The sequence below is a fragment of the Onychostruthus taczanowskii genome, unplaced genomic scaffold (genome assembly GCF_017590055.1).
Source record: "Onychostruthus taczanowskii isolate IOZ18803 unplaced genomic scaffold, ASM1759005v1 scaffold10, whole genome shotgun sequence".
Lineage (NCBI taxonomy): Eukaryota > Metazoa > Chordata > Aves > Passeriformes > Passeridae > Onychostruthus > Onychostruthus taczanowskii.
Genome location: NW_024496526.1, coordinates 747,888 through 761,281, shown reverse-complemented (window position 1 = coordinate 761,281; position 13,394 = coordinate 747,888). Strand labels below are relative to the sequence as shown.

The 13,394-nt window shown below is 53.6% G+C and overlaps 1 protein-coding gene across 5 annotated transcripts in view; it reads left to right on the top strand.

The window, feature by feature from the left end:
* Positions 1-13,394, top strand: part of LOC121338186 (ankyrin repeat and fibronectin type-III domain-containing protein 1-like) — a 252,262-nt gene that overhangs the window by 170,831 nt on the left and 68,037 nt on the right. For all 5 annotated transcript variants that reach the window (XM_041408916.1, XM_041408908.1, XM_041408935.1 and 2 more), the window contains one exon: positions 7,878-7,918. In XM_041408916.1, coding sequence (XP_041264850.1) covers positions 7,878-7,918 — 41 coding nt within the window. The remainder of the gene's footprint in view (positions 1-7,877; positions 7,919-13,394) is intronic.

Sequence of the window (13,394 nt, the reverse complement as noted above, 5' to 3'; positions counted from 1 at the left end):
AAGCAGCAAGTGCAGGGTCTGGCTGTGGCGGCCCTGGCAAGGCTCCGGGAGCTCCTTCCACGGGGAGACTCCAGCACAGAGCCTGTGCGTGCTTGCGTGGCTGTCTGTGCATGAATGAATTCCTACAGGCATGCAGCAGTACAATAGGAGGGGAGAAAACAAAGTTTCCTGGATGAGCTCTCAGTAAAGAAATGCTTTGAAGCTTGGGTCAGCCTTAGGGTGGTGTGAGCCGCGAGGGGTTTGCGGGTGAGCTCCCCTTGGCACGGGGAGCGTGGCTGGGAAGAGGCTCAGCTGGGGAAAGCGGGGCTGGGGAGATGCTGCAGGGGGTGGGAAGACAAGGAGGGAGCGCAAAGGGACTTGTTTAATGAGGGTGCTGGCAGATGCTCATGAGCAGACTCGCTTTTCCTCCTGCAGGAAGGCAAGCTAGGATGGGGTTGGTCCTCCCTTCACGGCTGATGAGGAGTCCCAAGTCACTGTGAGGGTCTGCGCTGCAGGCAGCCCACTTTTGTGGGTGTAATTGCTGAGGGAGGGAGATGGTGGGGGGTGGGGGGTCCCTGGAGCCATGCTGGCATGGCTTGTGGAACTAGGGCCTGGCTCCTTCCTCCTGCTTCCACACAGATCCCTGCTCCACTGTGCAGTGCACCTGTAGGGGTGAGCTCCGAGCTGGAGGAGAAGGAAGAGGATACAGAATTAATGATGTTGGGAAATTTGACACTGTTTTGGTTGGCCTAGCTCTGTAGAGTGTACAACCTGCTGGCAGGGCCAGGCTGAGCTGCAGAGACATGCTTTGGAGTGAGGGGCTGGTGATGTGACTGCTGTCTGGGAGAGCCCATCCTATCACTGTCCTGGGACTCAGGGAGAGGCTGGGTGGAGATCACAGAATCATGGAATACTCTGGAATGGACTCACAGGGATTGGACCCAGGTTGGACCTAAGAGCTGGACCCAAGTGCAACTCCTGTCCCTGCTCAGACACCCCAACAATCCCACCCTGGGCATCCCTGAGAGCACTGTCCAAGCACTCCTGGAGCTCTGGCAGCCTTGGGGCCGTGCCCATTCCCTGGGGAGCCTGGGCAGTACCCCACCACCCTCTGGTGTTCACCCCATTTTCCAAAGAACCAGGTTTGTGTTTGTATTTCAGGCTCTAGAAAAACACCAAGGCCTTCCCTGCTGGGTCCCAGCTGTGAGGGTGGGTGAGCAACCAGAACGGCCACTGACCCTCTGCTGAGCTGAGCTGGAGCAGGGTGGTGCTCACCTGCTCACACATCCTGGCATTGTGAGAGGCTGGGGTCAGGTTGGTGTCTGAACAAGGCTGTGGCATCAGGGAGACACTGAAACACAGCCCCTGTTCCCCACTGGGTCTGCGGTGTCTTGGGCAGGTGCCTGGAGGACACCACGAGCTCCCCAGCTCCCGAGCGTGGGTTTGCTGCTCTGCTGGGGCAAGGCTGCAGGCCTTGGTTCTGTTCTCTGGATTGCTTCAGTATACTGTGTGTGCATAGCCATGTTTCCCTTCTCCTTCCCCCATCAGTGGTCCAAACCCCATTTTCTCTGGTTTCCAGCTTGTTTTTCACCTTCTGTTGGACTTAAAGCCCAACTTGGATGTGCATCACTGCCCCACGCGCATGCACAGGGTCGGGGCTGTCTTCACGCCAGTGTGAGAGCTGGGCCAAGATCCTGCTCTGAGCTGGTAGCTGTGAAAGAATAAACATGCTGGAGCCATTGGCATCCTCCCTGGCTGGGTCAGTTCTGGGGGGATCGCCCGCCCCCCCCAGATCCTTTGCAGTGGAGGCAGGAAGAGGCAAGGTCACGATGGTGAGAGGTGGGGCTGAGGGCTCACACCCCTCCCCATGGTCCCACAGGTGCTTTGGCCTTGCCAAAATACCATCCTCTGACAAAGACCTTTCTGTGATTGCCAGAGGGTTGTGTCCTCTTCCCTTCTTTCCTTGAGCCAGCCGTTCTCATCTGGGCAGCACTGCCTGCCCCACCTGACCCTTCCACTGCCACCAGATTCATTTTGCTGCATCACCCACGCTTTATTAAGACACCCCAGTTCTCCATTCCTTGTGCTCCATACTTCATCACACAGGTGGGATCTGCTCTCCATCCAGGATGGCCTTTGGGAATCTGGGCTGTCCCCGGCTTGGTGGCCTGGAGCTCCCTCCAGGCTGGCACCCACAGTGGAGGCAGGAGTTGCCTCTATGATTTTCAGCTCAGCAATCTGGTTCATCCAGCCTGAAATTCAGGTTTTAGGACTTGAGACAACTGGCCTCAGTTGATGTTTTGGGGCTGCTTGGGGCTGCTTGGGGCTATGCTCATCCTGGGCCCTGGCAGTGCTGGGCTGTTTGAGGAGTGCAGTGTTGGGGGCAGGTGGCAGGTGGGATGGGTGCTGGATCCACAGAAGGGAGGCAGCATTCCCAGAGTCCTTTGGCTCCTCAGCCAGCCCTTGCCAGAGGGCTGGAGGGAGATGGGGTGCATGGAGTACCCAGCCTGGCCCTGCTCCAGCCCTTGCTTGGGGAGATGTTGTGAGCTGGGGTGGGGGCTGCCATCTCCTTCCTCCTTCTCCTCCCAAACAACCACTCACATCCCAGGCGCTGAATTTTATTCCCCTTCCGACAGTCAGGCATCACCTCCTGATTACTCATAACTGCAGCATGTTGCAGATATACAGAGCCTGGGGAATGGCTGTGCCTGGGAGCAGAACCACCAGAATCCAGGGTGACAGCCAGGAGGGATGGGGGAGACAGGCTGTGCAGCCATGCTCCCCAAACCCTGCCCTGCCCTGGGGGCCAAGCACCTCCTGCCTGTGCCCAAATTCCCCTGGAGTCTGTCCAGCCCAGCTCCAAGTGCAGCTCAGGGATGCTGAGGTCCTGGCAGGTGAGCAAGTGACAGTGGCAGTGTGGCAGCACAGTCTGCAGCCAGCAATGGCTCGTGAGCTTGTTTTGCAGAATCCTCTTCTAGCATAGAAAAATCAGTCATCCCTCAGTTTTCCTCTGGTTTGTTTGTGTGGGCATTGATTATGCTGGCAGTTACTGAGCCAGATTTTATTGGAGTGACTTAGAAAGCTGCCACCTGTGAGCAGCCACTGGTCTTTGGGGATTATTTTGGTGTAGTTGCTAAATAATTGCATGAGGCTTCTTCAGCCTTGCTAATAACTTTGTTCTCCCAGGGACACTGCCTAGAAAAAAAGATGAGCCAAGATTATGCTTGGCAACATTTATGGGAGGAAAAAGTACAACGGGATTGATGTCTGCTGGCAGGAAGAAATAAATAAAACAATACCTCTGTCTTAGCCCCTCTGTGAACATCCTTGTTTCCAGCACCAGGTCTGTAATCTTCCTAGCATGGCTGAATTTTGAAATTCAGCACACTCCTTTAAATCACTCATCATTTCTGTCTGCAGCATGTTGTGCTAATTCTGACTAGGGACCAGCAGGGCTGGCTCTGGAGATGAGCTGGCCTAGGGAATCTGGGCTGCTATTTTACCTACATTGTGTAACTCACAGAATTATTTAGTTAGTGCCTGAAAAGTGAAATTGAATGAGCAAATTCAAGTGTTCCTGTTGGCCCAGATTCATAGAATCAAGGAGTGGTTTGGGTTGGAAAGGACTTTAAAGCTCATCCTGTCCCACCCCTTGCCATGGGCGCCTTCCACTATCCCTGGTTTCTCCAAGCTCTGTCCAACCTGGCCTTGGAGACTTCAGGGATGGGGCATGCATCATTTGGCACAGCGCCCTTGTATCCTACCTTCTTCTCCTGGCCCTGCTGGGGCACTGGAGGGATGGAGCACATGTTCTGGGAAGTTTTGGTGGCTGCCCTGCCCAGTGCCACGTGCCAGGAGGGCAGGGGCTGCTCCTGCCCCCACAGGCGCCTCTGTGCTGCCTATGCCCACAGTCCCTCGCCTCGATGTCTCAGGACAAAAGGGTGGAGATGGGTGCAAGCCTCGCTTGAGGTGTTTGTTTTAGAAAGACAAGCTGATAAAAATTATTTCATTAAGGGATTTAAACTGTGCTTCCTCAGGCCTGAGTCATCAGTAAAGTGAGCAAGCGAGGAGCAGCAGTGGGTCCCGCCGGAGGGTGACTCACGCTGCAGCGTGGAGCCCACAGGGACTCGGAGCTGGGTGATGCTCCTCTCCCTCTCAGGATGGCTGAGGGCTCCCAGCTCCCTGAACAGCAGCAGGAGGTGTCTGGGAGTCTGTGAGGCTCCCAGACTGTTTTGGGAGCTGAGCCACACTGTAGTTGCACCTCTCTGCCATCCCCAGCTCTGCCTTGATGCACAGGAGCCATGAGCAGTCACTCCTCCAGAAGTCTGGAGACCATCCAGGAGCAGAGCATGCACACAGGCTGGCATTTGAGCTTTTACCTTTATTTGCATTGATAGGAGGCTGCAGATCCCCTCTCAGTCCAGGAGGAATTGATCTTTCCTCCCAGAAGGCACAGGAAAACACCAGGTCACCTTTTGCTCCTCTGCCTTTTTCAGTTCCCAGGTTTCAGGAACAGGAAGGAACAGGAACAGGGAGGAAAAGAAAAGCCAGTCCCCGTTCCTTGTAGGGTCAGGACCTATCCCCTCTCCACTGGTTTGTTTAGTGAGTGCTGTAAAACCTGCTCTATCCCTCCCACTTGGAGGTGTTGGTCTGCTCAAGCCCAGTGCTAGGATATTTTTCCTAAGGTCCGGGATGTGTGTTCCCTTTGCCTGACCCTGCTTCCTTATGTCCCACCCTTCCCTTGGCCACTTATCCCTTATCTTCCCCTCTTGTGGATGTGGCTGAGACAGCGATACCCGGTGGGACCGAGGTGGCACTGGTGGCATTGTCCCAGTCCTGCTGCTGCTGTCCCTTTGTGTGTGACACTACAGTGGGCAGTGCCCACCGCCTGTCCTGCCCACAGCCTCCCCCATTCCCTGTGTGATCCCTCATTAACCTCTTCAGGCCATCACCAATCCACTGTTGAGGAGGATTCTCCCAGGCAGGGAGGGCTCTGAGCTCCCTGAGCTCTCTCAGTGCCCCAGTTCCTACCAGGATGTTGTGATGTCTTTGCCCTTGGAAAGGCTTCCAGCAAGCTCTGCTTCATTCACTGGTGGTTGTTGTGTTTTTCTGGACACTGTCCAGAGCCCTCTAGCCCCATGGCCACCTTGATTTTGTCCTTGCTTAGGTGAGAGAAATGCAGCATGGTGGGATTGACCTGTGCAACTCCATCTGCCTATTGGGCATGGTCCTGTTCTCTTCTGGAAGGAGAGTAAGGAGGCAAAAAGGGCTGTGCCTGAGCAATATGGGGAAACTGAGACACAAAAGGGGAAGAAATGGCTCAAGGGCAGACTTTGGGGTGGTGGTACAGCCACCAGCTAGTTCAAAGCTCCTGGTCTTGCTCCAGGCCCAATTCCTTGGACATGTTGACATGCTGAAATTCTGCTTTCCCTCCTTATTTACTATTTTCTTCATGAGCATTAAAATTAGTAATTTTGGCTCATCATTGCTGTAATCACTGCCCAGTTTATTGGTGGCGTTTTTTTAATCTCTCTGCAAAGTTAGGTCCTCATTGTTTTATCCCAGATATTAAAATAGTAGTTTTCCACTGGTTATGGCATTGATGGAAGCTTTTTCCGTGGACCTCCGCTGTGGCTGGGTGGAGGGTCTGGCTATATGAGGTGCAGGTTATCCAGATGTTGTTTCAATGGCATTGAGAACACTGTGGGTGATTTCTCCTTAAGTATCAGCAGTTCTCCATGATCTCCACTTGCACAGAGAGCAGAAGGAGCTGAATTTGTCATGGCTCATGAACTTTGTTGAAACCGATCCATAGTTTGGGAAGTATCACTTCGGGTTTTGGGTGCAAGTTTAAGGAAGTAAGGAAATATCATATTGGGAATGCTGTGATGGAAGGGGTGGAGCTGTTCCTGGGTGTGCTCTGGGCTTCCAGGACAGCTCCCATCGCTCAGGTCCCATCACTCACCCTGTGCAGTTACTGCTGTGCTGATTTTTCTGCTACCTCAGGAATGCACAGAGTGGTTTGGGAGATCTCTCAGCCCAACTCCCTGCTCAGTGCAGGATCACCTACCCTGGATTATCCTGGACACCCAGACCATGTCCAGTGGGTCTTGGATGTCTCCAAGAACGGAGAATCCACCACCTATCTGGGCAGGTTGTGCCAGTGTTGGATCAGCCCAGTTGGTGTCTGGCCATTGATTTGTGGAGCTTTGCTGCAGCTCCTTGCTGCTGTGGGGTCAGAGGAGCAGCAGGGACAGCCAGGGGCTGTCCCCATCTCCACCCGGCAGGTCTGCTTAGAGCTCTTGTATGTTGACAATCAGCACCAGGGCAGGTGACATCTTAGAACCACAGAACCACAAAATCTCCTGTGTTGGAAGGGACCCACAAGGATCATCCAGTCCAACCCCTGGCCCTGCCCAAGACACACCAACAATCCCACCCTGTGCCTGAGAATGGTGTCCAAAGCCTCCTGGAGCTCTGGCAGCCTCGGGGCTGTGCCCGTTCCCTGGGGAGCCTGGGCAGTGCCCAGCACCCTCTGGGGGAAGAACCTTTTCCTAATATCCAACCTGACCCTCCCCTGGGGTCCTCCTCTCCCTGCTGGCTTTGGTGGGGGCCCTCTTTGGCTTTGGCTAGCAAGGGTAAGCTTTGGGGCTGCTCTTGCGGGCCTGATTAGCATTCGGCCCCGCTGCTCCCACTGTTTCGAGTTGGAGCTCACCATTGCCTGGCAACCACAGAGCAAAACTACAACAGCCACCCCGGAGCCCAGGCGGCTCCTGTGAGCTGCACGCAGCGACACACGGGGACAGGGACGGTGGTGGGGCCACCCTGCTGCTCCCTGCCCTCCACCCCACATGGTGCACAGACAAGGATCATCCCCAGGACGAGGAGGAGGAGGAGAGGGCTGTGGCGGTATTTGAGCTTTGGTGACAGCCAGGTCTGGTGGGTCTGTGTCTGTCTGTCCCAGTGCCACCTGCCATGAGCCTCGCCCTGCGCTGGGCACAGCCTGCCCTGCACAGCCCTCGGTGCAGGTACGGTCTGTGCTCAGGGAGCTCGTGCCATGCACTGGGGCCTCGGAGCAGGGCTGGGGGCCAGTCCCTGCTGTGGGTGCCTCTGGCACAAGGTGTGCTGAGGGAGAGGCTGGGATGTGTGTGGGTACATGGCCCCATCCTCCCAGCGTGAGGAGGTGCACGTGCTCTCTGTGTGTGCCATGTACACACCTGGCCACGCACCCCACCTGTGGTCTGTGCGGTGCTCAGCGCCCCCAGGGCCCCATGGGGAGGCTTGGCCTCACTGGGGTCTCACAGGGAACCATGGCACAGCCCATTTGTGTGAGACTTCTACTCCGTCATGCTGGGGATGGAATTGGAGGGACAGGAACCTGAGTGAGCATTGGGGCTGTCTTTGCTTCCCAGTTTCGCATGTGCCTGATGTGGTTTTCTTGGCAGAAGAATTTTGTTGTCCTGCTCCTGGCAGAAACTGTGGGCGTGGGGCTCAGCCCCTGACCTGCCATAGGGTCTTTGCAGTGGTAGTGGCTCAGCCCCTCCACCAAACCCTGCACTTTGTCTCTTTCCAGCTGGGCAGACTTGAGAGGACTTGAATCTCCTCCTGACACAATGTGCCACATTTCCGCAGGAGACACAGACATGCTTGAGTACATTGAGTTAACATCTAATGCATCCTCTCACCTCTAGTTTAACTCTATTTTTACATCTTTGGTGCTGTGGGCACTGCCTACGGCTGGAGGGTCAAGCTGTCCTGTCCAGCCAGTACACTAAGACCCATCGGGCAGGAAAATAACAGACATGTGCCTTTCAGTGCTTCCCCACACATCCTCATCAATGATACTTGCTTGGCAAAGGCTTAAAAAAATAAATATGTCTGTCTTTTGTGTCTTGCAGAGCCTGGGGTCGGCGGACAAGAAGGACTTCTACCAGCCAAAGTAAGTGCCAGTAGCAGTGGTGAGTAATTGCATGGAAATTCCCGGCTGGTCCATATTACCCAGCAGCTCCATGGCTTGCTAAGATTAGACATTTCAGTGTACAAGAATAGCTGCTGCAATTACACAAGTGAGGATAACAGTGGAAGGGCTGTCAGTCATGCTGGCTTCAGGGCATATGCAAATCCTTCCATCAGGTCAGAAGGAACCATGACAGCTTGACTGAGCCTGGGGGACAGAGCCGGGAGAGGGGGGTGCACTGGTGACCTTTCCCACCTCAGGCTCCCTCTGCTCCTAGTTTGCACAGCTGGGCTGCCTTGGAGAATCAAATGGTTCTGCTGTGTGTCACAGCGGGCGGATCTCGCAGTGCGTCTCTCACAGCTGCTGGTGCCCCTTGTCTCACCCGCTGTGCTTGGTGCAGCTCTGTGAGCTGCAGGGGGAGGGGGCAACGGGCTTTTAGAGCTACGGACATGAGAAAGTCACTGCAAACCACTCCACCAACACAAGCAGTTGGCTACTTGGTGTGTGGATTAGGTAACAGAACCTCACCACAGCATGGCACCTTCCAGGTAAGAAGGTTGTGCTTGCTGGATGGACAGGTTTGTTCCCATCATCATTTGGATAATGGCAAACTCTGTTAAAAGCCCTGCTGAGAGGTTGGGTTCTGCCCTGGCACTGCATTGTGTGTTGTGCTGCTGAGCACGTCTCCTGTGGGACCTTGTGTTGCTCCTGCTTTGCTGGGGAAGTGAAGGTCTTCAGGTTATCACCTTTCTTCTGAAAAAAAAACAAACAACCAAACCAAAAAACATAGGTAGATTTGAAGTTGTGGGACAGTGCTCTGATGGGCAGGATTGTCAGGGAAGCGTGGCTTTGGAGAATTCAGAAGGAATTGGGCTGAGGATTTCTCCAAAGCTCACTGTCCTGCTCTTGCTCACTCTCTGCTGCTTTCCCGAGCATCCCAGCAGTGCAAGCAGTGTGGCAGCATCCTCAGTCCGAGTCAGGCTTGGCCTCAGTGGGAGCAGGTCCAGGGGTGACAGGCCGTGTCAGGGAATGCTGGACCGATCTGCCTGCTCACTGTCCGTCCTGGGAGAGCAAGTGTGGGGTGTGTGTATGCTCTTCAGTTGTCTGCTGATTCCTCTTTATGCCACCAAGAGTTTTTAAAACTCGGTGCTGGTTTCTAGCTCTGTACTGAAAGTCTGATTTGAGGGAGCTCCTCTGCCTGTTCACCCCAAGGCAGTGCAGCTCATCAGCTTTCCAAGACCTCAGGCAGATAAAGACTTCTGGAAATACAGCATATCTGTTTAATCCTGCGTGGCTTTCTGGGAGATCAGAGGAATATCACAGGAGGTTATGGAGTCATTGCGGGTGCCACAACAACATGAACACACATTTGGCAAAGAGCTCATGATTCTGTTTTTGTGACCTCTCCCAACAGCTGTCCAAGATTTTGGTGCTCCTGAGTGTAATGCTGTGTTTGTGAGGAGTCTGACAGGCAGGTTTAGAACAGATTGAAGTATCTCCCATGTCTCAGTTCCAGCTGAAGCTCTGGGGAGGCTTGAAGTAGGAGATTTGGAGGAAATCTTTAAAGAGCTCTTACTATTCACTTCCCTGTGGTTTTGGTGGTTCGTACCAACAATTTGTGGTGCTGCATTTGTAACTAATCTCCTCTGAGAAATGAGGAATGTTTCTCTGCCTTGAGTGGGAGAACATGGGCTTCCATCTTGCTGAAGGTGTGGAGCTGCTGGGTCAGAGTGGGGTTGCTGGTGCTCTTGTAGATACAGGATGTTTTATGACAGTTTTGTTTCTCTGTGCCACGAGGCCACAGGACCGCCATGGTTTGGCCCAGCAGCTGTGACTTGCCTGGTCAGAACACTGTGGCTTTGGTTAATGCCCATTTACACTCCTCAGTGGCTGTTTTGGGGTTGTGATGGCTAAGTTTGTGTCTGTGATGTGGCCTGGTACCCCTGCCCCCATCCCATCTGGCTTTTTGGTCCACCAGCTGATGCCACACTGTGCCTGTTGGAACTCATCTGCAAGGCAGGACCAGGTGCTCTCTATGGAACCCTTCAGTTTCTGGCAGGGCTGGAGCTGGTCTTCCTCAACAGAGAAGGGTTGCTGGAAAATGCCAGAGGTCAGGTGGCCCTGCTAAGAACTTGAGACAGCTCAGCTCCTCTGCAGCAGCTCCACAGCCCAGAGTCACAGTTCCCCGAACCCTGGCAAGGTGGTGGTGAGCAGCCAGAGCATGGGAAGAGCTGTGCCCAGCTGTGGTGGTCCTGGATACATCTGTGCAATGAGGCTGGTGAACTGAGAGAAGTCTGGCAGTGTATAGTTAGTCCTGCATCTCCCATGTGCCAGAGCAAACTTGACTGTGCTTCTGCTTTTCCTTTTCTGGCTTCTGAGTCACTGGCTTACCTGCCGCCAGAGCCCTGTGGGAGCAGGGTCGGAGCCACCCTGCTCTTGTGTCAGGCTTGGGGGCTCTCCCACAGCAGGTGTTGGTCCTGAAAGCAGAAAAAGGAGACACACATGCCAGAAATCTCAGCAGTGAGTTTTTTTCACTGCCTGTCCTGGGAGTGACTCCTGCTCCATTCCTGCCATGTTCAGCTTTCTCTAATCAGGTGCCCTCTTCCTCAGTGGACATCAGATATTCCATCTGCTGAATTTCCTTGTGTCTCTTGGAGTGACTCCTTTTTTTTCTTTGTTGCCTCTTCCCTTCAGAAATGGAAGTGTGTCCTCACCTCACAGTTCCTGTCAGTCTGTCTCAGCCAGTAGGCGGGTGTTTTCCAAGCTTCTGGAGCATCCCAGTGCTGATCAAGGGCATGGAGACAAGTCCACCCTCACCCATCAGCCTCTGATGGCCCTGCCCCTCCTCCCAGTCCATCCATGAGGTACAGATCTCCCGCTGGGTTGCCCCACGATGCAGTGAAAGAACACAGGGAGGTGTAGTGCAGGTGGATCTCGTCTATAGGAAGTCAGAGGTGCCCAGAATGGAGCTGCTGGAGCTGCTGTCTGCTCTGGGGGACGCCCTTCTTCTTGCAAGGGCTTCACTGATGGTGCTTACAGATATTTCTGTAAGACCTGACCCATGTCAGGAGCTGGGTCTCCTGGTTTTCAGTCTGGGAGGTAATGTTCCTTCTTCCATGGTAAATGGAGGGATGCAGCCTGAGTCAAGAATGCTGAAGCATTAATCTCAAGCAAAGTTACATCAACTGAGAACTGAAAGGGGTAGAGACCGGCCAAGGAAGGACCAGTAGTGGCACATAAAGAGCTCCTGTAGCTGAAATACCTGAGAGAGGAACCTGGCACGTTGGGAATGGCCACAAGTCCAGCTGTTAGCCAACATCTGCACAGGTATCCTCACCTGCACTGACTGCTCCAGCCGTCCCACATGAACAGGTACAGGTTCCTTCCTGTGTTTCCAAAACAATGTGTTCAGATGTCAGAATGGTTTATCCTGACCTAACAACTTTTATCTGATGCAGTCTGGGCCCGTGCCTCCCCGAGTACAGCCCTGGCTCTGTCTGGGATCTGACCAGAGTTTGTAGGGATGAGGGAAGAAATATGGGGTGGTATCAGTCCAGCCCCTGAGCTGCTCACTCCTTTGCTACCCCACTTTTGGAAGGTGCTGATACAGCTGTAATGCTGTCAGAATATCCAGGCTTCCAGAGGTCCTTCCAAATTTCCAACACAGGGCCCTGACTTCTCTGTCAAGGCAGCAAGGAGCCACTGTCTGAGGACCCAGGGGCAAGGACACCATGCTCAGAGACAGGAATAGGCTTTCCTGGGACAGGAGGTAATAACTATCCTGGCAGGGCTGGGTGGAAGTCTCTTGACAGGAACTGAGGTTGTCCGGTGTGTTTGCTAATTGCCCCTGGCACATATTTGCTCTTCAGTGTCAGGAAGTCATTTTCTTTAAAGCAGAAAGAAATGTTGGTAGTAATGACACTCATAAACCCTCTAGCAAATGCAGACTGAAATACCTGGGCTTAATATAAGTGTCACCGCTTTGCAGTGGGAGCTGCCCTCATCCCCCCGTGCTGCTCAGCTGTCAGGGAGCTGTCACTTGGGAGCAGGGAATATCTGCCAGGCACTCTGAGGTGCCAGGAGAATCACAGCTGCAGTGACAAAATGCTCTCCATTGATGTGCTCCTCCTGTCCCCTGGGATGGTGGCCGTGCAGAGGAGACCCGCTGTCTCGGAGCCCGCCTGCAGCAGCAGGATCCCACAGGATCCCACAGCCCCTTCTGGCAGCCACCTTGTGGCTCTGGCTCCAGCTCGGATTAAAGGCTGTCCCCACCCTCTGTCCTTCAGCCTCAGATGTGCAAACACGCGAGGAACCTTTGAAACCACCTCCCAGAAAGCAGCAGCTCCTGTTTGTTTTGCCTCAAAGTCATTACACGGAGCTGTCTCTGCAGCTAATTCTTTGTCACCTGGCCCTTAGAGCAGAGCATTTCATCTCCCAGACTCCAATCTTGCCATGCCAGCACTTAGATGAAAGTGTTTCCTTGCTGAATCATTATCTCATAAAACCTTGGTGGTTTTAAGGCTCTAGAAATCAGTATTTACATTTTGGAAGCATTAAGGACCATCATAATAAGCGCGATGTGTTCCTAAGCCAGGTTTTCATTTCACTGCCTCCTTCCTTCAGACATTATTGCTGTAGTAATGATGATAATCACACACATATAGGCAGTGTTTGACTTCTTCTGTGGTGGCTGAGAATTGTTCAGCTGGGAGTTCAGGTTCCCAGTGCTGAGCAGAGGGAGGAGGACACACATGGGAAGTGGGGAGAAAGAGATGGTGCCTGTGCCACCAGGGAGCTGTGGGGTAGAAGAAGCAATGCCAAGACCACTTCTCCATAAAGGATACTCATTGGGATATTCAGTGATGCAAGAAATTGTCCCAAAACCACCTGCACAGGTTTGGAGAATGCTCCCAGCTTGGGCTGTAGGAAAGGATGAAGCACCATCATCAACATCTCTGGTAGCAGGGGGATGGCAGAGCTGTGGAGGGTGAAAGAGAAATGTTGGGGTCTGTTGGGGTGGGTGCTCTTTGGGCAGGTGCAGATTGGAAGCTGAAGGGGAGTGTAGCCCTCCAGAAGGGATCATGAACATGGTGTCCTCACTTCCAGCCCCAAGTCCTGACCAAGGCAGATCTCTGGAGAGTCGAGGAGTGATCTCCTTTACACACAACATATTTAAAGAAGATTCTGGTGCTGGTTTGGGGTATCCTGGCAGTAGGGCTGAGCCATTGAAACTGTATAGCAAACTTATAAAATATTCCCCCTGGAGTTTGGCCAGTGGATTCAGTCTGAGCTCCAGGCAGGTGGAGGGGCTTTAATACTTTGGGGTGCAGAGAAAGGAAGGGAATCCTGGAAAGGCACTTTGGAGAAATGTAGTCATTTAACAAATGCCAGTCTGGGAATGGAGAGCAGAGTTGACCCTGAGCAGCCTGGGAGCAGGGAGTTAGGAGAAGCAGGAATG